This window comes from Mobula birostris, chromosome 32, assembly GCF_030028105.1.
Source record: "Mobula birostris isolate sMobBir1 chromosome 32, sMobBir1.hap1, whole genome shotgun sequence".
NCBI lineage: Eukaryota > Metazoa > Chordata > Chondrichthyes > Myliobatiformes > Myliobatidae > Mobula > Mobula birostris.
The window spans coordinates 13,617,281-13,644,075 of NC_092401.1; the positions used below are offsets into that span (position 1 = coordinate 13,617,281).

Sequence of the window (26,795 nt, forward strand, 5' to 3'; positions counted from 1 at the left end):
TACTGCTGTCCCCAAGATCAAGCATATGTGTGTTGGATTCTGATGTTTTGGAACCAAGATTCTTTTAGAAGCCAGGTAAGAGGTACAAATCTTGTTGCTTCATGATCGTTTTATTAAGAATTGGTAGAACGGAGGAAATTTGAATAGAGAGTGCTCAAGAAAGTTAAGATTAGGTGGCACAGTAGACTGTGGTTAGCGCAACGCTTTACAATACCAATTCCCGCCACTGCTTGTAAGGAACTTGTGCATCCTCCCCGTGACCACCTCTGGTTCCTCCGGTTTCCTCCCACAGTCCAAAGACATACGTGTTGGTAGGTTAATTGGTCACTGTAAATTGTCCCGTGATTAGGCTGGGGTTAAATCGGGGGATTGCTGGGCAGCGTGACCCGAAGGACCCATTCTGCACCGTATCTCGATAAATAAAGAACTAAGAAAATCAAGATGGTGCTGCATGGTGTTTAACTATTTTATATCCATAGAGATAAAGGGCAATTCCATTCAAATTTATAGGTAAGAATTAACCAGTTAGAAAGCAATTGTTCAAATACCGCATTAAGCAATGAGAAAGCACTTTTACAAATAATGCAGAACAAAGAAGATTCCAGAGCTTTTAGAATCATACTTTGGAAAGCACTAAAGTCATAGTAAACTCATATTTATTTAAGAACCTCTCACCCACACCTCCTCTCTCCCAAACGCCACTCTCTCTTCCTCTACACATCATTTCCCCTCCTTCCCACCCAATCATCACCCACCCTCACTCTCCCTCCCACACCCACTCAACTTCCTTCCATTACCCACCCACCCTACCCCTCCCTCAATCTCCTGCCGCCCTACCACTCCATCACCTGCCCCACCCTCCCTCCTCTCCACACACCTACTCTCCCTTCTTCCACACTCCCTCCCCTGCCTCCTCCCTAATCCCTGCCAGCCACACACCCACCTACCTCTTTCTCACACCCCCCTCACTCAACCCCTTCCCCACATCCTACCTCCCTCCCACCCAGCCAACTTCAAATCCTCCGTTTGCTCCCCCTTCCCTTCATCCACCCCTCCCCGCCCTCTTCCCCTCATCCATCCCCTCCCCACCCCTTCCCCTCATCCACCCCTCCTCGCCCCCTTTCCCTCATCCACCCCTCCTCGGCCCCTTTCCCTCATCCACCCCCTTTCCCCTCATCCACCCCCTTCCCCTCATCCACCCCCTTCCCCTCATCCACCCCCTTTCCCCTCATCCACCCCCCTTCCCCTCATCCACCCCCCTTCCCCTCCCCACCCCTTCCCCTCATCCACCCCTCCTCGCCCCCTTTCCCTCATCCACCCCCTTTCCCCTCATCCACCCCCCTTCCCCTCATCCACCCCCCTTCCCCTCATCCACCCTTTCCCCTCATCCATCACCCACCTCGTCCTCAGACCATGCTCTGAGCTCCCAGATCCCGTGTCCCTCTGTCACCCATTGGCTCTGGTGCTCCCTCATCCCCCGATCCATCACCCTCCCTGCCCTCAAACCGCGGTCAGAACATCCAGCTCCCCACGAAGCCCCTCAGTCACCAGTTGTTCATTCGCTCCGCTGTCCAAACGGGGTTTTCCCGCCAGCGGCCCCGCCGCTGATTGGACAAGCTGGCGGCACTGAGAACGGTTTATGCATAAAGTTTATCGAAAGGGGAAATCGTTGCTGTTGTATTCTCGCGAGAGTGGCTGCGGTATAAATAGATGAGGTTGGCGGGAGGCGCGCAATGTGAGAGCGGCGGCGGGCAAAGGGAAGGTGGAGGTCGGCCTCTGGAAGAGGAGGGGGAAACCAGGCGGCGGATCGCGGGGACCCCGGGTAGCCACACTTCTCAGTTCTTTTCTTCTTTCCCCCCGCCCCCCGCGTTCGCTATGGCCAAAGTGCAGGTGCTGAACGTGGTGGTGCTGGACAACCCATCTCCCTTCAACAACCCCTTCCAGTTCGAGATCACCTTCGAGTGCATCGAGGACCTGCCGGACGGTGAGGACAGGCGCGCGCCGCCCGGCCGCCCCTCCGTCGCTGATTGGCGCATTCCGTTTTGTCAATGGAGCCGTCAGCTGCTCTGGCGCGCTCTCGGCCCCGGCGCTCACTTTATTGTCAATACTTTTCTGTTTAGATCTGGAGTGGAAAATCATATACGTGGGCTCTGCGGAGAGCGAGGAGCACGACCAGGTGCTGGACTCGGTGTTGGTGGGACCCGTCCCGGCTGGGCGTCATATGTTTGTGTTTCAGGTACTGTGTGATCAGGCCAGTCAGCACAAAACGCTGACTGCATCAGCATACCCTGTGTGTTTGAGCAATTTTCGGTGTTCGTAGCGCCTAACTATTTCGTATAGAGTCTGCGTCTAAAATATTCCTTTATTTACACTAGTGGTGTGGCAATTGTGATCTGCTTGGCCTGTTAGGATTGATTTTGGTTTAGATGCACTTACCGAAGTTTTATTGCGATTACTGGTGTTGCTTACTGCAGATATGTTACTTAAACTGATGGATAATTCTTGGTATTTCTAGGACTGCTAGAACAATAACATTGTGGTAACGTCAAATGAAGGGAATGATGCGAATTATTAACTGTTTCTCCCCCCTGAATGCTGTTGAGGGCCCAAGTAGTTCCAGCATATTCTTCTACATTTGAACTTTTTTCCCATTGTTATTGGGGGACATTAATTCAACTGTTCTGTTCCACAAATTATCTGATATGATTTCTATTGCTCTGCTGCTATCTTCTGCAATAGCCAGCAGTAGTTGTATTAGGAGTTGCAGATAGCACTGAAGATTTTGCAGATTTGGTTCTTCCTTTAACTAGTATCAATTCAAATGATTTCAGATGGAGCATTTATTTGTGTGCTACATCTAAAGCATGTTTCCAGTGTTGTCAATCTCCAATTTAGTGGTTTTCTATGTTTGATATACTTTGATCTGTTGCTGTGAGAATCAAATTATTTGCCTTGTGGTTAATTGAAAGTTAAAGTAAAATTATAAAATTTGAACTTTACTTTTTTTTAAATAGTAGATAGTGTCTTTGTTCCTTTACTCCAGTTGTACTGCTTAGCGGAGTAAACTGATTCCTCTTTTAGTAACCCCAATAATCTAACCTTCACGATCTACTAGAGTGGAACATTTCAAAATCTCTGCAACATGTTCAATTTTCATAACTGCTTTGGCATTGTAACTATCTCCTTGTATGAGATTTCTAATAGAAACATCTGCCCATGTCTCTTTGTACACTTATCTCTGTACCTCACAAGGTATCCAGAATACATAGGCTCCTTGGGTTCTGAATGGTTTGATTTGTGTAAATTGACTTTGCACAAATCCCTCAATTTTTAAACCCATTTTCCAGCTGGTAATGTATCAAGTCAGTGGCTGGATTTAGTGTATTTCATTAATATGGGTAGCTTTTAATGGAGAAGAAAAATAGCAAGTGTGTGTAAGGGGGCTATGATGTGATTACCATAGAAAAGTGTTTGATTTGCAGAGAAAATGCAGGCACCTGGGAAGGGAGTCAGTGCATAAACTAGGGACTCAGTATTTCAAATGCAGATTTGTTAATATTATCCTTGGGTTCTTTATATCTGAAAAGTAATGACTAGCCTTAATGTCACTTTGCATGGTTAGGTAAAATTTGTGCAGCACTTTACACAGCAGGTTGAATCTTGCTATTCAATGCAACCTATTCAGTATAAGTAATTTCAAATGTCCATTACTGACTCAGAATTCCCATTGCACAAGCTGGATATGCAGATTGCTTCATCTGTACCTTTTAGTGTTTTTCTCCAGCACCGGAGGCTTTGGAGTTGTAATCTGTTAGAAATCTTAGTTGAACTTAAGAGATAATGGGATTTTGTATAGTTTACAGAGAAAAAAATTATTCTACTGATCAATTAGTATCAGCTTTAATTCTGAGTGACTTCCAATGTTTTTATATTTTCAATTTTGATGGTGTCCTACATTATTCAATAGCTGCCCTATGCATCCTTTCCAGTATAAATACTAATTCCAGTCCCTAGAGGTACCTTATCTGGAGATGGGCAGCCCCATTTCGACTTGAGCTTGATTGCTAATAGAGGCAGTGCATGAATGCATGGGGGGATTCTGACTTTGTGCTGTTAATGTGCAAAGTTTAGATTGCAGAATAGTGGTTCAAAGCTTTGGGCAACCATGCTTTCCCCTTACAGGTGACCAGCTAGAGCAGATGATGGGTAGTTATTGGTTGTACTGTGGTTGTTAAATACAGAATTTTCTCACTTTTCTGTTTTTTAATGTAAGCCAAGCAACTTAGACAGAAGCCATGTCCATGTCACACTTAGGCCCAGAATGCTTTGTGTTGTATTTTCTGCCAGAAAGTAGGGGTTTTGTTTCACTAAGGTAATAACTGCAAGTAGGGAATGTAACCGTGAATATTTAGTCTATTTGTGCCAGAATATGAGGGTTTGTGGTTGAGTATTTGGGGACTTCACTCAAATAGAAAATTCAGAATTGTTTTGTTGGATCAATGGATTCTAGGTTCCTGTCTTTCACTAGATATGGCAAGGTATTGTGATATTTGAGTTTGGGTTGGAGGAATATTGTGATCTGGGATGTTCTGGCAACATTATGGGCTTAGTTTAAGAGTCACCATGGAGTTTGGGTTGTACTGCATTGTCACAGAGTGATCAGCAGCACTGGGGCTCCACAGGGGACTGTCTTGTCTCCCTTTCTCTTTACCATTTACAACTCTGACTTCAACTACTGCACAGTCTCGTCATCTTCAGAAGCTTTGGGATAACTCTGCCATAGTTGGATGCATCAGCAAGGGAGATGAGGCTGAGTACAGGGCTACAGTAGGAAACTTTATCACATGGTGTGAGCAGAATTATCTGCAGCTTAATGTGAAAAAGTCTAAGGAGCTGGTGGTAGACCTGAGGAGAGCTAAGGTCCCGGTGACCCCTGTTTCCATCTAGGTGGGGTCAGTGTGGACATGGTGGAGGTTTACAAATACCTGGGGATATGAATTGACAATAAACTGGACTGGTCAAAGAACACTGAGGCTGTCTACAAGAAGGGTCAGAGCCGTCTCCATTTCCTGAGGAGACTGAGGTACTTTAACATCTGCCGGACGATGCTGAGGATGTTCTACGAGTCTGTGGTGGCCAGTGTTATCATGTTTGCTGTTGTGTGCTGGGGCAGCAGGCTGAGGGTAGCAGATACCAACAGAATCAACAAACTCATTTGTAAGGCCAGTGATGTTGTGGGGATGGAACTGGACACTCTGACGGTGGTGTCTGAAAAGAGGATGCTGTCTAAGTTGCAAGCCATCTTGGTCAATGTCTCCCATCCACTGCATAATGTACTGGGTGGACACAGGAGTACATTCAGCCAGAGACTCATTCCACCGAGATGCAGCAGAGAGCATCATAGGAAGTCATTCCTGCCTGTGGCCATCAAACTTTACAACTCCTCCCTTGGAGGGTCAGACACTCTGAGCCAATAGGCTGGTCCTGGACTTATTTCATAATTTCCTGGCATAATTTACATATTACTATTTAACTATTTATGGTTCTATTACTATTTATTATTTATGGTGCAACTGTAACGAAAACCAATTTCCCCCAGGATCAATAAAGTATGACTATGACATTCTGAATTGAATAAAACTCACTGTTCCCCTCTGCTTTTCCAGGCTGATGCTCCAAATGCAAGTCTTATCCCAGATGCTGATGCAGTTGGTGTGACTGTGGTGCTCATCACATGCACGTATAGAGATCAAGAGTTTATTCGCGTTGGGTATTATGTAAATAATGAATACACTGATCCTGAATTAAAGGAGAACCCACCAATGAAACCAGACTATGCCAAAGTAAGAATGACATAATTTCGTTGTTTTGTTTTTAAGATTAAAAGCAAAATTGTAAGTCACTGCTTTAAAATCATTAAATGAATTTGATAGTATGCATTGGCTTGCTATGATATTGCCTATAGGATTGGCCTTGCAGACTACAAAATAAGTGAGCAGAGCTTGGAACAGTTATATTTTTAGTTAGACAAATGGCAGTGCTGAATTTTTTATTGATTAAGAACAAGTCTTGATATAAATGTATCCTGATGTGCTAGACTGTAAATTTCATGCCCCACCTTTCTGTGAATGTTTATTCCCTCCCTCATTCATAGGATGATAAACTGTAAGAGATGGCCATTGAGTCTATGTCAATTCCTTCTGGAGTAATCAAAGCATCACCTCCCAGGCTTGTTTCCCAAAAATGTTAGATGTTGGAATAATAAAATAAGTTTCCTGTTTTGGGTAAAATAAAACTCAAAATCAACTGTTTCCTTTAGGGGAATGGGTATATCATATCCAGTCTTGCCTTAATACTACCCAGGTCCTATGATCAAACCTTTTGCCATCTCAGATTTTGGTTTTTTTTTTCCCAGTCACTTGTGTTCTTTAGTTTTAATCGCCCTATTTATATGATGTTTTTCATTGCAAATGGACATTGTTCCTGTCAGTACCATTGTGTTCCTGTGGTTCTGAAGTTGCCACAATGTTGAGTATATTAATGACAGTCGCCTTAAACTTACTCCCATGTAACACGAAGGATAAATCTGCATTAACCTTTAGTGTGATTTATTTCTTGAAGTTTGCTTCAGTGGAACAATAGGTTTTGTTAGATTTATTGTATTTGTACCCTTGCACCACTGCGGGTCCATTTATGCCTCCTCTGTCATACAGCTGCAGTAGGATGTTTGTTATAGTCCTTCAGATTTAGTATTGCCAAAGAGATGTGCCCTTTTCAGTAATGACCTCTGCTTTTGGCACAGCGCTGAAACTTTAGTTGGAACAGCTTTTCAAAATGAAGCCTTGCATTTTTTTTAAAGTGTACTTTTAGCCAAGTCCCTTATTGCCAATGATACTTTTGAAATGTGGTCAGAAGAGCAGCACAAAATGACTACACATTTATGCGGAACCCTACATTAACCCCCAAGTTTCGTGCTACATTCCCATCAACTCTTTCAGGATTCACGACTTCTGTACACACTGGGGACAATTTGCAGTGGTCAATTAATAAGCTACTTTGGGATGTGGGAGAAAACCAGAGCACCTAGAGGGAATCCATGTTCACTGGTGGTGTTCGTGTGTAATTTGCAGAGTTTGGGATTGAATCTAGGTCTCTGGTCTGGCAAATTAGTAGCTGTATTAGTTCTGCCACTACTGCTGGTGATGCCTTTGATATTGTGTGTTGCTTCATATTTCCAGCATCTGCAGACTTCTTTGTTTATGATTTGCTGCTCCATTGTGAAAACTCAGTGATGCCTACCCTGAAGAAACTTAAATCTCTTTGGGAGTTCAGTGAAGCCCACTCTCTGGTGCCCCCTCCCGCCCACCAACTCTTCGACCATGTACTCACCCAGATCCGCTCCTTTCCCTCTTTCCCTTTTTATTCTGGCATCTTCCCCCTTCTCAGTCCTGAAGAAGGGTTTCAGACTGAAATGTCAACTGTTTCATCATTTCTATAGATGCTGCCTGACCTGCTGAGTTCCTTCAGCATTTTGTGTGAAGCCAGTTATGAATCCAATCAGCCAAGTTTCCCTCTATCCCATGCCACCTGACTTTGAGCCCATCACTGGAACCTTGTTGGGCACTTTGCTGAAATCTAAATACACCACATCCACTTTACCTCTTCAATAAAACCAATCCAGCTTATGAAGCACAACCTGCTCCTTACAGCCATGCTGACCATCATTAATAAGACTTTGCTTCTCCAAATGCTTGTAAATTCTGTCCAAGAATTCTCTCCAATAGCTTGCCCACCACTGATATAAGACTTCTGGGTCTATAATTCTAAGGATTACGTCTATTACTCTTAATGGAAAAAAGAATAGCTTTTGCCACCCTACTGCCACCTTGTTATGTTATTCATTATAGGTGCATTTGAATCAAGGCCCCTATAACTTTCTGATCAAATTCTTTAATCATGTGAATAGTCTGGTTAATTGTTATTTTGGTATGACAACTGAAGTTTTACCTTTTCCCTTTGCCCTCTAGCTCCAGCGAAATATTTTGGCTTCAAACCCAAGAGTTACGAGATTCCACATCAACTGGGAAGGTGTCAGTGAGAAAATGGAAGATATTGAAAATGTTGACCCAAGTTCGAATGCAATGCTTCCACCCAGCTGTACACCCCTGAAGGGACTTGGGGCAGGAAGTGGACTAAGTATAGTTCCAGAGAACTCCATGGACTGCATGTAAAACGATCTAGTGAATACACATTGAAGTGGACAAGATTATTTTTTTACCCAGGTTTGTTAGCTTTTGGAGTTAATTGAAAAGAGGGTTTGTCAGACTTCAGTGTCCCAAAAGAAGACGTTAAATCTACAGGAGAGGGCGTGACGAAGGTAGGGGCCAAGGTTTACTAATTCCCATTTTGGTTCCATAGCAATTGCAGTAATTGTAACTGCCAAAGGTGATCTATAGTAAGCTGGCTTCTGCCCAGTGGTAATGGTTATTGGTAAAATTCAGGTGATGTCTGTTGTAAATTAGCCAGAAATGTATAACTACAGAACTTAGTTTTGTTTTTGCTGTGTAGGTCTGGAAAGGTTGGGGATGGGGGGGGTGGGAAAAGTCTATAGTTTGTTAAATATGTTCAATGCCTTTTCTGAAATTGTCCATGAGCTGGCCATTTCCAGAGCTTCAGTTAACAATTGACTAGATGTGCTATTGCCACTTGTCTCACCAATGACTTCTGGAACTTTAAAAGGAAGTGGAGTTACTGGTATCCGGCAAAGCATCTCTACCTAATCCAAGCTGGGAGTTGAAATTAACTGTATGAATGTCATTGTCCAGCATAAATGTTTTCAGAATCTCAACACGAAAACTATTTTGTAACTTTTAATATTGTACTTTGTAAATCGTGATCCAAACCTGCCTGTGGCTGTAGGACAGGATAATGAAATGTTTAAATTCAAAAAAAAATATAAGCTTTATAAACATTGGTTTTGAAAACACCATTTTTTACAAATGTTAGTGATGTAAAAATGTATTGTATTGCTTTGCCTGAATAAAAGCACTTGTAAATGCAGTTGCCTGTGATATTTTTACAATCTTCCATTTGTAAAATTTTTATTCAGAGGTAATGTGGAGTAGGCCTTCTAGATCTAATACTTTGGTGCTGTTTGTTTTTTAGCGTTCTTTTAAGGGAGCATTCTATTTGGTTGATCATCAGATAATTTTGGGTAATCCTGGTGTGAAAGGTTTTTGTGATTTCCTTAACAAGTGATGCTGATAGAATCTAACCCCTTGTTATCCAGATGTGAGCATATTTTTTATTGTCTGGTAAGTATTGTGCAAATTTTTTCTATGAAATGGCATTACTAAACTGAAATACTTGGCAATTGGCATTAAAACATTCTTTAAAAAACCTGCTTGGGCCTTTAAGGAGCTGCAGGAGAAACTCAGCAAGTCAAGCAGCATCTGTGGTGGCGAAAGAGTCGATGTTCAGACGCACCTTTGCATTAATCCTGATGCAGGTTCTCAACCGGAAACATTGACTATCTTTTGTGTCCACAAAATGTTGCTTGAGCTGTTGAGTTCCTTCAATAGTCTTTTGTTCCAGATTCCAGTATCTATAGCCTGTCTGGTCAGGATGGCAGCCAGTTCTGTAGAAATGGGTACAGGGATCCTGAATTGCAGTAGTGTGTAACAGCCATTGCATGCTTTTAGAATATAACTGGCTTTCTGAATTGTAAAAAGGTAACAAGCCACCTGGGTCAAATTAAGCAACACACATCAAAGTTGCTGCCTGGCCTGCTGCGTTCACCAGCAACTTTGTGTGTTGTTTGAATTTCCAGCATCTGCAGAATTCCTGTTGTTTGGGTCAAATTAAGTTTTTTGATCAGTATATGTTTTTGGAAGTATTACTGATTTGAATGTGTACTGAGTGATCAGAAGTTAAGTCTTGTTTGTTGAATAGTTCCACAAAGAATTTGCAATATTTAATAGGATTTGTATAAATTCTTGAAAGGGGAAATGTGGAATAAGGAATAGGTGAAATTGTAAACTACTTTTACAGGATGTGTAATAGCAACCTTGTAGTTCTTTCTAACGGCCATCTATGGTGAAATACAGGACAGTTTTTATATATTAAAAAAAAAAAAAATCCCTCTTGTAACCACATCATTTTGCCAGATGCAGAAGTTTCTAGTTAATAGTGGTGACTGACCTAACTCTTCTACCAAGATGTAGAGGGGTTGTGGCAAGTTGAGGGCTACTGTATGAGGAATGTCTAGCAGCTCCAGGGCTGTATTCCCTGGAGTTCAGGAGAATGTTGGGGGAGGGGCGTATCTCATTGAAACATTCCAAATGTTAAGAGGCCTGAACAGATTAGATTTGGCAAAGTTATTTCCTACGAAAGAGGAGTCTAGGACAAAAGGGCACAATTTCAGGATTGAAGGACGTCCATTTAGAACAGATGTGGAGAAATTACTTTAGTCAGAGGGCGGTAAATCTGGAATTTGTTGCCATAAGTGGCTGTGGAGGCTAAGTCATTGGATGCATTTAAGGCAGGTTGATAGGTTCTTGATTAGCCAGGGTATCAAAGGGCAGTGGGGATGACTGGAAAAATTGGAACAGCCCATGATTGAATGGTGGAGCAGACTCAATGGGTCAAATGGCTTACTTCTGCTCCTATATCTTATGGTCTTGTGGAATGGACGTTGGTGGTTAATGCTGAAACAAGTAACATTTAATGTGCAAAAGAAATTCTGCTGGTTCTAAAACAGTGAATATACTCAGATGCTGCCTGAATTGCTATGTTGACCTTAAGGCAGAACTTTAAAAATAGAAGTGAAAAAGGACTGCAAAAGGAAAGATCTGGGGTGGCAATCAGATTTAAGTGATTTCTTTAGAGGGCAACAACATGGTGAATAACAAGCTGTGTGGAGGATGTGAAATGAAATGGCAAAGAAGATGAAGTGAAAACATTGCTGGAATAACTGATCATCTGAAGCAATTGAAATCAGTAAGTTCTGAAGGCTATAATGTGCCATGCTAGATGTTATCCCTCAAGGCTTAATTGAGTGTGACTGATGTACAGTGTGCTTTGGGTTGTTGATTTACGGTAACACATAACCTTGTTTGGTATGTATGCATTGCCCTCAATGAAGCTTGAAGCTAGATGGTGCTAGTACAACTTGAGTGTCTGAGCAGGTTACTGGTTGGGAACTGTTGCTTCATGGTGCAGTTAGTGTTTTTAATTGGATTCTGTAATTTGAGTGAACTGACAAGTTTTTTCCTAGTCTTTTTTTGAGACACCTGTGCAACTTTACAACACTAGTGCCTAAAACATAGAAACATAGAAAATAGGTGCAGGAGTAGGCCATTCGGCCCTTCGAGCCTGCACCGCCATTTATTATGATCATGGCTGATCATCCAACTCAGAACACTGCCCCAGCCTTCCCTCCATACCCCCTGACCCCTGTAGCCACAAGGGCCATATCTAACTCCCTCTTAAATATAGCCAATGAACTGGCCTCAACTGTTTCCTGTGGCAGAGAATTCCACAGATTCACCACTCTCTGTGTGAAGAAGTTTTTCCTAATCTCGGTCCTAAAAGGCTTCCCCTCTATCCTCAAACTGTGACCCCTCGTTCTGGACAACCCCAACATCGGGAACAATCTTCCTGCATCAGCAAACTACTAGAATTAGCAAACTACTAGAATTTGCTGGAAGAGCTGGTTTACAATCCCAGCTAGTTGGAACAGATCTTTACATGGATGTTAGATTCAGCAAAAGCCAAATAACTTAGTAGTTAGTCATTACATGGAAGACTAATTATGGTGAGAATATTGAAATGGACTGGTGTTGGTTTCAACTGCACCATGTAGGAGTGTACCAAATATAAATTGAACTTCAGTTAAAAAGTGCTGGCAAATGTACTGGAACTTAATTTCACATTCCTGAACACCCAAAGCCAGTGTTCCAAAACAGGTGTCTTGGATAGTAGGCAGAATTGTGGCAGCTTGACAATCTGACATTCCAGAGTTGTCTGGAGCTCCAGCAACTACAATTTAGTAATTAGTGAAAGATGGGAAAAAAACACCAGTAAGGAGTCTTGCAATCTTAAGTGGTAATCAAATCTAGAGGATTAGATTTGGATCTGCTTATCACTTGTACATTGAAACAGTGAAATGTGGTGTTTTCATTAACATCAACACCTGTGTGCTAGTGGCAGCCTGCAAGTATCATGACTTGTGTTACACCGGCATAGCATACCCACTATTCTGTGGAACAAGCACCAACAGCTAAGGGAAGTCCCCTTCCCACCTACTCCCAGAAACACTATTTGATGAAAGGGAAGTCGTGTTTGACAAATCACTTAAAAGGTTATTTCAAGGTAACAGTGAAGATGAGCCAGAGTCTAGGGTATACTGGATTTTCAATGGAAGGTTTTCCACAAGTAGATTTGGGGGGGACATGATGGCACAGGGAGTAGAACTATCCTCTGATTTAGGAGTAGCTTCCCTTTCTTCAGAATGAATTGGTGTAATCTATTGTATCTTGTTACTTTTTTGCACTATTTAATTTGGAATTTAGTTATTTTTCTTGTGCTGCTGCAAAACAAGATTTCACATCACTTAAGTGATAAATTTGATAATCAGATTAGTATTGGATTAATGTGCTAAACACCTGTTTCTTTGCACAGAATTCTGAAGATTCATAAACCACATCAAGAAATTCCTGTCCTTTACCCTCCACACCTTCAAATCAGTTGTAACAATCTGAACTTTGTCTCACTGTGATCATAGTCTGCTGCTTCCCTTCCCTGAGCCTACCTTGCCAAACTTTTGTTCTCCCTCTCCTAGCATTTTTCTCCTGTCTTCCCCATGGTTCTCCAGACACTATCTATGGGAACACATTCACGAACTCCTTTAATATACTGACTATCTTCCTGAAACCAGTTTTAGGTGGACAACAATCACCTGGTTCTAATCTTACCTAGTCATCATGACACCATCAGCAACAATTTTTCTTTCAACTTTTGTATCTTTAATTTTTGATGTTCCAGAATTTCTGCTACTCATTGACTCTCTACGGGTAAATTACAGCAGCAAATTATCCTGGGAATTCACATATCTTTAGCATGTGAGGAAACAGAGCACCTGGGGAAATCCTCGAAACTTGCACATTTTGTCACCTCAACAGACAGCCTCTGAAGTGAGGAATTAATCCAGGTCACTGGAGGTGTGAAGTGGAGCAACACAAATCCCAGTGTATCAGGTAGCAGTGATCGCTACCCTCCTGTATATTCAGGGAGATTTGGACTACTAACACCAGACTCCTTAGTGGGATAGTCAGCATCTGGAAGGAAATGGACAGTCAATGTTTTGAGTTGAGGAATTTGCATTCAAAACCCAAACCAATCACTATATCCATGCCTTTGGACCCAATTCAGATTCTTTAATACCAGATTTGACCATGTCTCAGTTAATTTGTTGCTGAAATCATCTGTGCCTTCAATACTGTTCTGCTGCATTCTTCACCCAGTTTCCATCTTGCATAAGAGGTTCATCTAAAACTTGCCCATTTCATCTACCACTCTTGCCTATAATGACTCCCAATCTGGTTTTCAAGTATCTTTTATTTTCAAAGCCCTTGTCATCTCTGAACCTCTTCCAGCATTACTGTGTCAACTGGTCTCTTCCAATTCTGGCTTCTCACCCATTCCCTATTTATTCAGTCCAGCTGGCTGTGCCTTAAGCTCTGAAACTCCACCATTGCACTCTCCCCACCACCATATAGTGTTATTCATAAAGAGGTTCTATTTATATCTGACCATCAACCAGAGGGAAAATAAATTCTATGAGCTTTTGAACTTAAATCTTAAACACCAAAGTTAGATTACCATGCAATTTTCTATTCTCAAGGCAATATAAACCCTTACATAATTTAAAAGATGCAGTCCCAATGTTAACTTGGTGAATCTGCCACAAAGCCATAATATCCTTCACCTGATGTGAACTGAACAGCATATTGTAAGTAGGGTCCTACAGCTTTTCCTATCTGTAACATTGCCTTCAGCCTTTGCATTCCAGGCCTCTAGAGATAAAGACCAACATTCCATTTGGCTTTTTATGATGTAATAGAAAGACAGGCAAATGCTGTCTGACATTCATCATTTTCAAGTCTCCAATGGAGAAATCTGCATCCAACTGTAAAGTTTTTTTCCTGGTCAATATAGAGTATGCAGTCTCTCTCCTCAGTTTTCAGAAGGCTTAAATACAAGCTTGTACAAGATAGACGCCTTGAACTGCTACTAGAGTTTAACCGGCTAAAAAAGGTACAGACTACCTGTGCCTTTTCCATTGGTTGTCCATTCTTCTGATGGATGTATCTGATTACGAAGCAGCAGGTAAATTATGGTTATCAAATTACTCATGGGGGGGGGGGGGGGATTCTTCATATGGATCACTCTGCCCATAGATTCCAGGCTAATCCAGAAGCATAGGGCCATCTCCTGATTGATTATGCCACTTCCTGAACACAAGGTTAAGTGGAGTTCTGTGTTTTCAAGGGGTGGAGAGAAAAAGAGAAAGGACTTGTATCACTCTTCAAATCTAACATACCAGAGAGAGAATGTGATGTCATGGATGTGAAGGGAAGTGAGCTGCTCACTATAATCACTATCACTGCAGTAATGAGCCACTAGATGGCCTAAAGGTAGACAAGCCCCCAGGACCTGATGGGATGCATTCCAGGGTACTGAAAGAAATGGGGCATGTTATAGTAGATATGTTTAGGATAATTAAAATTCTCTGGACTCTGGGCAGGTCCCAGCAGACTACAAGACAGCAAATGGCATATCACTGTTTACAAAAGGATGTAAACAAAAGTCAAGTAACTAGGCCAGTTAGCTTAACCTCTAGTCAGGAAATTGCTTTAAGTTATAATTAAGGAAGAAACATTGAGACAGCTGGATAAAAGTGGTTTCATCAGGCATACACTATGGATTAATGAAGGGTGGGTCCAATTGGCAACCTTACTGGAGTTCTTTGAGGAGATAATGAGCACAATGGATAGAGGGGAACAGGTGGATGTATACTTGGACTTCCAAAAGCATTCTGTAAAATCATAAGGTATAGGAACAGAATTAGGCCATTTGGCCCATTGAGTCTGCTCTGCCATTTCATCATGGCTGATCCATTTTCCCCCTCAGCCCCAATCTCCTGCCTTCTCCCTGTATTGGTTCATACCTTGACCAATAAAGAATTTATCAACCTCTGCTTTAAATATACCCAATGACTTGGCTTCCACAGTCACCTGATGCAAAAATGCAAAATGCCCAGGAAATGGTGCTGAGCCTACAACTGTTCATGAAACACACTAGCGATTTGGGGGGGGGGGGGAGAAGCTGAGTGCAGTTTATCTAAGTTTGCTGATCACATTAAACTGAGTCAAGAAAAACATTGTGCAGAGGATGTGGAGAGTCAGCAGAGAGATATTGATAGGTTAAATGGGCAAGGGACTGGCAGATGGAATACAACATAGTAAATATGAAGTCATTTACTGTAGAAGGTAAGTACATTGGATTATTCTTTAAATGACAAGATTGCAAGATGTTGTGCAGAGGGCCTTGGGACTGCTCATGCATGAATTGAAAAATGCTGATTTGCAGGTGCTACAGGTTATCAACAAGGCATCTGCATGCCATCTTGGTCAATGTCTCCCATCCACTATATAATGTACTGGGTGGGCACAAGAGTACATTCAGCCAGAGACTCATTTCTCCAAGATGCAGCACAGAGCGTCATAGGAAGTCATTCCTGCCTGTGGCCATCAACCTTTACAACTCCTCCCTTGGAGGGTCAGACACCCTGAGCCAATAGGCTGGTTCTGGACTTATTTCATAATTTACTGGCATAATTTACATATTACTATTTAACTATTTATGGTTCTGTGACTATTATTTATGGTGCAACTGTAATGAAAACCAATTTCCCCCTGGGATCAATAAAGTATGACTATGAAATGGAATGATGGCCTTCATTGTTAGAGGGATTGAATTTAAGAACAGTGTGGTTATGCTGCAACTCTACAGTACTGGTCTCCTTAATAGAGGTAAGGTACTGACTTTGGAGGCAGTTCACCAGGTTAATTTTGGAGATAGAGTTTTAGCCTATGAGGAGAGATTGAGTCACCTGGGACTACAGTCACTAGAGTTCAGAAGAATTAGAGGAATCTTAAAGAAACATATGAAATTATGAAAGGAATAAGTAACAGAGGCTGGAAAGTTGTATCCACTGGTAAGTGAGGCTATAAACTAGTGGGCATAGCTTCAAGATTTAGGGAATAGATTTAGGATGGAGATGAGGAGAAACTGCTTCTTACAGAGAGCAGTGAACCTGTGGAATTCTCTGTGCAGAAAAGCAGTAGAGGTTACCTTGTCAAATATATTTAAGGCACCATTAATTAGATGTTTGCTTAACAATGAAATTACTGGTTATGGGGAAAAGACTGACAGGTGGAGCTGAGTCCACAGCTAGATCAACTGGGATCTTGTTGAATTGTGGAGCACGCTTGATGGGCCAGTTGGCCTGCTTAAGTTCGAAGCATGGTGCCAATCATTGACAAGGCAGAAAGTCAATAATTCAATCACCAGCTGAAAACAGTGGTGTTTGTACATCAATCACTGCAGGACAGGCATCATGTCACTGTAAAGGGTGTGCTAGATACATTACTGCTCTTGCCATCCAGAAACTGGGACCAACAATTTCTTGGGGTGACTGAATTCCAACATAGTAGCAAGGAAATTTAAATTGTTAATTCATTAAACTGGATTAACACAACTAGTGTGCTTGATAGTGGCCATAAATGCACCAGCCTGTGACTGAAAATCCACCTGGTTCAGACTTGTGCTGTTAGGGAAATCTGCCCTCACCTCGACCTGTCTGTAAGTGACCCCAGAGCCATTGCAACAGGGCTAACCTCTAAACTGCTCTCCAAACCCCCTCAAATGAAGGAAAACTGGGGATGGTAATAAAGGCTGGCCTTACCAGTTTTTTGTTCACAGTCCAGAAACAAATTTTAAACAATAAAAATATCAAAATAGATTGTTAATTTATCCTGATTGCACGTCAATCACAGCCTATCCCATCGCTCAACGGAGGCGGGACGATATGATCACGTGATCTCCCGGGAGGGGCGGGATATTTGTCATTGAAAGGTGTTCAGCCAATCCAGGAAAGGGATCCGGGAGCTCCGGTGACGCCGATTTACTTCAGCCTATAAGCGGCTGAGGTAGCCGTCAGTTTAACGACTCCCATCGTGGGGCCTGCGAGCAGGGGGTTGGTCGTTGGGTGCCTGGGAGGGATCGACGCCGTAGGGGAAAATGGGACCGGCATCTTCGCTCCGAGCGCGCCGCTCGCCAATCCGTGGTCCGACCCGCCTATCAATCCATCAACCGTAGCCAATTGGTGAGCGCGGGGAGGCGGGCTGTTGCCGGCTGTTGTTCGGTATCGCGCTGAGGTGGAGGGGGCACGGGGTGGCGGTGAAATGAAGCTCTGGCGGCTTACGAGTCGCGAGTGGGGCAAGGAGAGCGGTAGCAACACCAGCACCGTCGCCTACAAGGACCACATGATGAGGAGTCAGGATTTTGAAAGCGGTGCGTGCTGGGCAAGGGGTTACGTGGTGGGATGTGGGAGGGTGGGCTCATGCTGGAGGAGAGGCCTCCGTCCCCACCGCGGTCTTCTCCGTCACTGAACCGTCAACACATATTGGGAGGCTGCCGATCTGTGCAGAGAGAGATCCCGTAGTGGACACTGTCCCAGTCATAACTTGGCTTTCCCATTGAGTGCCCCTATCTGAGAGCGTGGGCAGAGACTGGAGATTGACGTTCCTTAGTGAACGCTGCATCTCTTACAAAATAGTGATTAGTGTGGGAGTAGAACCTGGAGACAGTTTCCAAATTGGCGATGGCTGACTGCTGGTTCCCATGAACAGACTAGCAGCGAGTAAGAATTCTGGTGAAATTATTTTGATGTTTACTAGGTCTCTGTAGCAAACGACAGACAGCCGGCTTTTAAGCCTACTCTGTAATTGGGGATAGAGATGGAGCTGGAAAAGCTTTCAGGTTTGATGCTTTCAAGTTTTTTGGGTTTTATACCATCACTTCACAATCCACGTGATTATGTGGAAAAGAATCTTTAGAGGAAGGAGGCAGTAGCATTAAATTTATCTTTTTTGCAAGGAAGTTTTTTATGATATGTCTTGGAAAATTTAGTGAGTGTGGCAGTAGTGAATTGATAATCTACATTCAATGACTTAGAGGTAGGGATAATGGATCTTCCAGTTGCCATCTTCCAGAATTTCGTGGATTCTAGAATGGTTCCCACTGATTGGAACATACAATTGTAAGAACATTCTTGAAGGAGATACTCGGAGAACTACAGATCAGATATTCTGATGTCAATGGTAAGGAAAATACTTGCATCTTTTGCTCAGGGTGTGACTATAAGGCAGAAAAAAGATCAAGGTTGTGTAGTGTCAATATGAATTTATGAGGGAGAAATACTGTGATTGTTATTTCTTTGAGATTGTAACTAGTGAAAGGGGAACTTGGTCAAAGACTTTCAGCATTGCTTAAGAAAATTGGAACAGATAGGACTGGTGATAATGGTGCAGATGGAGAACTGCTTAATAATCAGAACTGGAAAATAAGTTTCAATTTTTGATTCAGTTGTGTCTAGCAGTATGCTGCATGAATTACTGCTAGGACCTTGCTAGTTTTCAAGCTAAACAGAGAATAGGATGAAGGATCAAGTGCCATAAATCTAAGAGTCAAAGCTGGTAGCTTTAGTAGTTTGAAAGGTTGTAGAGAGGCTTCAGAGTTATACAGACTAAGCAGATGAGGAAAGTGGTCATCTATTTAAGTAGAAAAGTGGAAATGGAGAGTATTTCTTCAATAGTGGAAAAACTGAATGGTGTTGGTGACCAAGAGGACATTGATTTCCTTGCAGGTGGATTATTGAGCATTATTGTCCAGGTACAGCAAGCTATTTGGAAGGCAAGGTATTTGTTAGCCTTTGCTGCAAGAGAATTTGACTCCATCTCATTAAGGTGTTGGAAAATATTCTTGCAGTAAAGGGAGAGCAATGAAGGTTTATCGCAGATTAAGCAGAGGGAGCTAGAGACTCTCAAGTTTAGAAGAATGCAATTTCATTGAAAATCTTTGATGATTATGTTCCCTGGGCCGGAGTGTCTGTAATAAAATGGTCATTTAGAACAGATTTAATCAAGGAAGTATTCAGTCATTGACTGTTTGGATAGAAATAATTCGATTGGATGTTTAACTATCTGGTGGATAAGGGTTTGGTGGAAAAGATCTGTCTGAAGGTGGATCAGGTATGAGGGATTGAAAGGTCTTTCCATTTCTCACAATCAAACAACATGGTTACTTTTTGCATGCTCAATCTTTTTTTTACCAAATACATCAAAATGTTATTTCCCTGGAACTGCATTCTTTATATCCACTATTACAGTATGGTCAATGTCCGTGATACGCTTTATTCTCCAATTGTATTACTCTTATATTTGTGTTGTCTAATATTAATCAGTGTCACTCATTCTGTTTCTTTTTCTCAACTAGTCAAATCTCGGGTAATAGCAAAGTACAGCGCTTAAGGGCCAAACAGACATTACAGATGTAAATACCTTGATCTGAGCCCATAAGATCGAAGCTATTCAAACTTGACTTGCATAGAATTCAGGCATATTTTTTATTCCATTAAGTTAGATCTGAAATACAATTCCAGCAATGAAAGAATGTTTAACCATGTAACAACTGATTTATTTTTAATGGTAATGTACGTTCTCACTAGGGAGGTAAGGTTAGGTGAACAATTGTGCATAAATTTAAAATTAATATTCTCAGTTATTTTATTGACTGATATTCACAGATTTTTGACTTCTGATTACAGACATGCAGACATCAGCAAAGTTAAGGGTGGTTCTTTCCAAAGCTGTTGCCCTAAAAGTTTCACCTGGACAAACTGGTGAAAATGTAATTCCATTTATCTTTGATCTGAGGACAATGTGATCCTTGGCCCACATTTGGGGATACTCCATGTCATCCTCTCTAGGTGACTTTTAAGCTATGTGTTGGACACCATTGTACTCTGCAGGAATGCCTACAGGTTCTGTCTGAGGTGGGTGTTAATTTGTGTATGCAACCTGTCTGGAAAGAGTCCAACTGCTGCTACTTTTTGTTGATTTCTGGTTTTAATTTAATTGTGCATGTTCAGTGTGAAATTTTCTTCTAACTATGGTATTTTTCTTGCTGAGTGGTTCTGGCTGCTTTTAGATGACTTTCTTTACTATTTACATTCTTAGCTTCTGGCTCTCTTCTGTAGTTGACTTCAGTAGGGTTTAAATTGTGTGCAGTACTTGTATCAACACTCTGCAGTGAGTACTTTAGAGCTTGTGTTTATTGTGTGTTTATGTTTTCTTAATCCGACAACTACAGGGCTCCCCTTGTTTCTAGCCCTGTGGATTTTTTTTTTTGTTTCTCCTTTTGAAGGTGGAACAGCATGAAAGCTGTCGATGGCTTGGACTGGAACTTCTTGTCAGCCAGACTGAAGAAGAATGGTGAAAGAAAAAGGAATAATACTTTTGAAATGAACATTTCTCATTTCATATGGGGAGAATCACAAAGTTCACATTGGGAGAAAGTCTCAAAATAACTTCTATGAAGTTAACGAAGAAAAAATGGCAATGGATGACTAATGCAAATGTTGTGTTCTCATACCTGATAAGAATAGATACTTGGTGATTTGTGTGATAAATCAGATGCAGTAGTGAGTGCTGGTAATGTTGATGTTGAAAGCTGAATGTTGATCTGGAACCTAATGCCATTTCTTCAGATGATACCACCATGTTGTTCTCATCTAGATGAGATCTAAGAACAGATCTTTGGAAGCCAGCAGAATTGATTCAAAATGTGTTCAATTCACAATTGCTGCCTGACCAACTGAGTATTCACAGTGATTCTTTGTTTGTATTTAATTTTTATTCTGCAGCCTTTTTGTTGTTGCATTCATCGTATGTGCAGGGAAAGTGTCCAATGATGCTACAAAATGCATTTTGTTAAAATGGCTGCAAATGTTTTAGTTGTTCATAATTTTGTGTAGATTGCATTGACAATATGATGCAGGCTGAACTGGTCCCTGGCTTTTGTGTGCTGGTGAGGGAGCTTTTAATGGTAATATGTCTGACTACCCCACTGACACCGGAATTCTGCAAATGATAAAACCAGTAAACCCTCCCAGCTTTTTCAGGAGCTACTGAAGACATTTTTGATATTGCAGATTGAAAGATGGTACCAAAACTTGTGCCAATAAGTTCAAGATTAATGTCTTCAACCATACAGCTAAACGAAACAGTGGGGCCAAGGTGCAAAACACAGTGCATATAGTCAAACGCAGCACCTATAGTTATGATAAAACATACAGTCACAAAACAATACCATTAGCACAAGACATGGAGCAACATGACCTGAAGGTTGGGGTGCGTGGGATGTTGTCTTGGAGCCATGTATCTGCAAGATCAAGTATGCTGTAGTTACTTGTCTCACGTTGTGTCAGCCACAAGCAAAGGCAATTCAGCTTGTCTTGCAGGGAGAGAACACTGGAGAGCAGCACCAATGGGAGGGGCCAGCCCCCAACCTGGCATGGTTTCTAGTGTGCATGCAGTGCCTCTTTTCTCTCCCACACTGCTTCCGGCGCCTCCTCCCTTGGGTGGCTGTAACAGGTGTAACCACCGAATGAGGGTCAGAACTGTGTAACAGTTGAGGCTATGCAGCTCTCCCGCCATCATTTTTTTTTCCCAATATACAAATAAACCAAGTATCCATAGCAGAAAAACTGTTTCCAAACCCTTGCACTATTGGTAGTGTAATGGTTAGCACAATGCTTTACAGTACCAGAGATCCAGGTTCAATTCCTGCCACTGCCTGTAAGGAGTTTGTATGTTCTCTCTAACCATGTGGGTTTCCTCCCACAGTCCAAAGATGTACTGGTTGGTAGGTTAATTAGTCATTGCAAATTGTCCTGCGATTAGACTAGGCTCAAATTGGGGGATTGCTGGATGGTGCGGCTTGAGAAACCCAAAGGGCCTATTCTGTGCTGTATCTCAATAATTAAAATGATTCAAATAAAATTGCAGTGTCTTTTGAGAAACTGTTAACCTCTGCAATTGTTCACTAGAAAGTCTACAATATCACTGTTTTTGTATATCGACCAAAAAATGGTCACAAAGGCTCGTCTCTATCTTTAAGCATGTTATTTGTCCTGGCTTTAAATTTCTTAACCATAAAACTGCTTTTGAAAGAATACAGCATTATTGATAGGAGTTGGTGGAAGAGGGCAGGTAGGAGAATCTTCTTTAAAGATTGAACTGAATATTTTGTCTTCTGGAAGCTAATTTGTTCTTAGTGGCCAATGTTGGTTGCCTTTGCTTCACTGCAAGATTTGTTTAGTTTTGCACAATAGTGTGAAGAGTTGAATGAGGACTTTCATATCTACTCAGTTGTTGCTTATTAGGGTGTGGTTTCAATGGTGCTTGTCATACTTTGATATCTTATCCATCTGTCCATTCTTCATGTATGAATCTAGCCCATGATAAACTATAGGACAAGTGACCACGTGACTAGATGTTTTTGCTCAATTTAGTCTATATACCAACAGTCACACGTGCCTTTCCCAGTATGCTTGGTAGTATTTACACTGTCTCCTTATCAACTTCAATTGCACCTTTTATTGTAAGCAAGTTTCAGTTCAACAATTAATCAATATTTTCTTTAGTCAACTGTGGCTCCTTATAACTTAACAGGATGAACCAATAGGTAATCAAAGTAGATGTGAAGCAAATTGAAATATGAGTCTTGTTATTTCATAAAATTCCTGTTAAGGTTAAATATTCAAGTTGGATCTGGAAGAACAATAATTGTGAACATTACTTCCATAATGGTTTTTAAGTGCATGTGTCCTTAATACTAGCATTACTTGTAGCTGCAAATACTGCTATAAGGATCAAAAAGTTCCTGGTTTGATCTTTTATAAATAAGACTGGAGTTGCGTAGAGATCATTGTTCTCCAGAACTTGGAGCAAACGTAACATTCATCTATTGTGGGCAGTTCCCTGATGCTGTTTGGTTTGTCAGGGTACTTGTGGGCATTTATTGCCAGTTGACTGGAACTTTCATTCAATTATATATTGAAAGCTGGATTATTGTCTTCAGTTTGTGCCACCAACTTATTTCCTCACAATGGGTCTATCCTTCTCTCCTAGAAAGTCCAACACCAAGGCAAATTGTATAACTGCCCATCTAACCCCATGCTCATTCCATCACTTAAATTCTCCTTGTCTCTGTCCATCTCCATTGTAAAGCCTTCAGTCTGTCTGCAGCAGAAACCCTCATGTATATTGATACAGCCTTTATACACACTGGTTCTTGTATTCTTACATGCATGACCCCTGTTAACCCCTCATTGTCCCAGTCTTGATTTACAATGGTTGAGTCCAGCAGAATTTCACTGCCTGTAGCTTTTAGTGTTGCTGTTTCTTGGCCATAACCTTGGAATAGAGGAATACCCATTTAGATCAGAGATAAGGAAAAATTTCTTTAGCCACAGAGTGGTGAATCTGTGGAATTCATTGCCTCAGACAGCTGTGCAGGTCAAGTCACTGGGTATATTTAAAGTGGAGATTGAGAATTTCTTGATTAATCAAGGCATCAAAGGTTACAAGGAAAAGATAGGAGAATGGTGTTGAGAGGGATTATAACTCAACTCTGATGGAATGGAGGAGCAGACTTGATAATAACCTAATTCTGCTCCTATATCTTTTGGTCTTATTTCTATATTCTGCTCCAGCCCTGCAATCCTCAATTCCAGTCTCTACAGCTGATTTCACTTCGTTCATTATGCTAACCAGTTCTTAATCGTTGACATTTTTATTTGTCTGATTTGTATGACATGTTATATTTCATGTTAAAAGTGTTTTTTAAAAAAAGGTTATTTGTCCTAAACAGCTGGGTTCTGTGTTGTTTTTATTAAATTCCACTTAAGCATATCTATAATGAACTAGTCACCGTGAGAACTTTGGGATTTGTTTAAATATTTAATAATTGTGAATGCCTACTAAGGAACAATATTATCTCTGCTGTCTGTGCAAATGATCAACTTGCTGATATTGTCAAGCTCTGTGACTTAGATTGTAAAGTGACACAAACTCTTTGTAAATGCCTACACTCATACGATTCACCATATTCACTTGTCTCTGTAACCGATCTAGTGTTTTCATATGTGCTCATGTTTAATTTTGCACTTAGATTTCATTTTGGCCAGTCTTGGCATATTGTGAACAAATGACCTATCATTATTTAAATACACAGATTCTATTTTCATGGCTAAAGGTGTTTTTTTTAATTATTGTCATTCTGTGACCAGCACTCGTGGCCTATTTTGTGTACCTCAAATTCACCAATGTCTCTGCTGACTTGGTTCTGTATTGTAGAGACAGTCTGAATAGTGCAAGTCTTTTGTTTGAAATTTGAAATCACAACGTGCAGAATCACAGTATATAAAAAAAAAATCCTGCTACCTTAGCTTACAGCTAAGATGTTGCATCTTTTACTCATATGTCACTGTTACTTTGCCTGTCGATAATGTAACATTTGTTGATTTGGGAAATTGTTTGGGTCTGTTTGACAAAATGGGTTGACTACAAGTAATTTTTTAAAAAAGTAAGCTTGTGCTAACAGGAGATAGTTTGTTTTAATATGTAATGTCCTGTAGGTGGTGGTCTTGTTTTAAAATTTCTATTTTTCTTTCAAACCTATCATGTTTCACAGTTTTCTAAGACTGGGAATTAAATTTTTTCTATGTAGATGGTGCATCATAATTTTAAATGTTTTTAGTTATTTAAGTTGCCCCATTTTAAGTCCTTTTCCCAAATATCCATTCCATTTTCCATTTCAAAAAGAACAGAAAACTGATAAATATAATATGCAACTTATGCTATTTATGTGCTATGTGGAGTCAATAGAATAATGTTTGTGAGCTGTTTATTTTAACAAACAGTGAAATATAAGATTTTTGTGAATTAAATTTATTTTTGGAATTACGCTTTTTGTTTTCTTAATTTATCTGTGATTTTTTTTGATGTTCTGAAGATGTTTTTAATTTCATGAAGCTTCTACACTTAAATTACCACACTTCATGTGAAATGCTTTTACTAGAAAGAATGATAGTTTCTGCGAAGGATCTCAGACCCAAAGGTTTGGCTGTCTTTTTCTACAGTTGCTGCTGGAACAGAGCTTTTACAGATTTTATTTTTTTAAAATAACATTTCCAATATTTTCAGTTGTTTTGCGAGTTCCACCTGGACATCAAACTCTTCCAGATCACTTGGTACTGCACCACAACACCCATTTATTATAGTTCATGCGTCCAGGATACCCTGATTGCATTTGTGTTACCACCTCAAGCGTTGTTTGTTGCTGGAGAGTTAATAATTATCTGCAAAATGGGAAGGTGAATGATGTCGGTTTGAGCCATGATGAAATCTACCAGTTTACTTCAGCATTTGTGTGTACTGAATTGAACAAATGTTGTATAGTAATAATGGTCTCATGAGAAAATGTGTAGTACCTTGGCCTATGATATTAGAATGGAGAAGCAATGCATTCTCTCTCATTTGAAACTTGACACTGCTGTCTGTCTGCAACTGAAGTCAGGGGATTGTATTTTGTATGGCTTCCAAATGCTTCCTGCTGCTTGTTTGTTTGTTGCTTGCTTGCCCTATTCCTTCTCTTAACTTGGCCAGAGTGCATTGCTACTTAAAATTTTCTTCCTCATTTCTATTTTCTCCAAGTTTCTAGAAGTGAGCTGCTAACAATTTGGCAAGGGCAATGGGACATCTGGATATCAGGTTGGGAACAGTAGTCTAATTCCTCAGTGTTTAAGAAAACTGGGGAATAGTGAATGAGGAACTGGAGCATATCAAAGTCAAATTTAGTTTAAAGTTCAATGTAAATTTATTATCAAAGTACACACATGACACCACATACAACCCTAAGATTTATTTTCTTGCAAGCATTCATAGAATCAATGAAAGGCTGCATCCAACAAGATAAACCACCAGTGTGCAAAAGACAACAAACTGTGCAAGTACAAGAAGAAAGAAAAAATCTTAAGTAAGTCAATAAATATCGAGAACATGAGATGAAAAGTGAGTCCATAGTTTGTGGGAGCCATTCAGTGATGGGGTGAGTGAAGTCAATTCCGCTGGTTCAAGACCCTGATAGTTGAGGGGTAATAACTGTGACTGAACTTGCTTGTGTGGGTCCTAAGGCTCCTGTACCATCATGGTAGCAGCAAGAAGAGAGCATAGCCTGGATAGTTAGGGTCCTTGATGATGAATGCTGCTTTCCTGCAATAGTGCTCCTTGTAGATCTGCTCAATGGTGATTGAGCAGATCTCAAAAGCTCACTACTTTTTGTGGGCTTTTCTGTTAATCGACAGTGGTGTTTCTATACCAGTTCGTGATACAGCTAGTCAGTATACTCTCCACCACACATCTGTAGGTTTGTCAAATTATTAGGTGATATGCAGATTCTTCTCAAATATCTAAGAAAGTTGAGGTGCTGTCATGCTTACTTTGTAATGGCGTTCATGTGCTGGGCCCAGGACAGATCCTCTGAAAAGATAACACCGAAGAATTTAAAGTTGCTAACCCTTTCCACCTCTGCTCACCCAGAGAAAT

At 41.0% G+C, this 26,795-nt stretch overlaps 2 protein-coding genes and 1 long non-coding RNA gene across 4 annotated transcripts in view; all 3 read left to right on the forward strand.

Annotated features, from left to right (window-relative positions):
* The first annotated feature begins 1,706 nt into the window (after positions 1–1,706).
* On the forward strand, positions 1,707–9,060 carry LOC140191182 (histone chaperone asf1b-like). Of its 2 annotated transcripts, none has more exons than XM_072248339.1 (4): positions 1,707–1,822; positions 2,121–2,236; positions 5,667–5,843; positions 8,028–9,060. In XM_072248339.1, exons 1-4 carry the CDS (start codon positions 1,711–1,713, stop codon positions 8,229–8,231), a joined length of 609 nt encoding a protein of 202 aa, XP_072104440.1. In that variant the 5' UTR covers positions 1,707–1,710; the 3' UTR covers positions 8,232–9,060. The 2 variants fall into 2 exon arrangements, with proteins under 2 accessions (XP_072104440.1, XP_072104439.1); XM_072248338.1 differs by having other exon boundaries at positions 1,717–1,984.
* Positions 9,061–17,466: 8,406 nt separating this feature from the next.
* Positions 17,467–26,795, forward strand: part of LOC140191299 (cAMP-dependent protein kinase catalytic subunit alpha-like) — a 221,446-nt gene continuing 212,117 nt past the window's right edge. Inside the window, exon 1 of the mRNA XM_072248576.1 lies at positions 17,467–17,637. Coding sequence (XP_072104677.1) covers positions 17,529–17,637 — 109 coding nt within the window. The 5' untranslated portion in view covers positions 17,467–17,528. The remainder of the gene's footprint in view (positions 17,638–26,795) is intronic.
* LOC140191300 (uncharacterized) lies at positions 17,663–25,086 on the forward strand. The gene is made up of 3 exons (XR_011883811.1): positions 17,663–18,446; positions 19,952–20,179; positions 20,497–25,086. It is a non-coding gene; the product is annotated as an uncharacterized lncRNA (long non-coding RNA).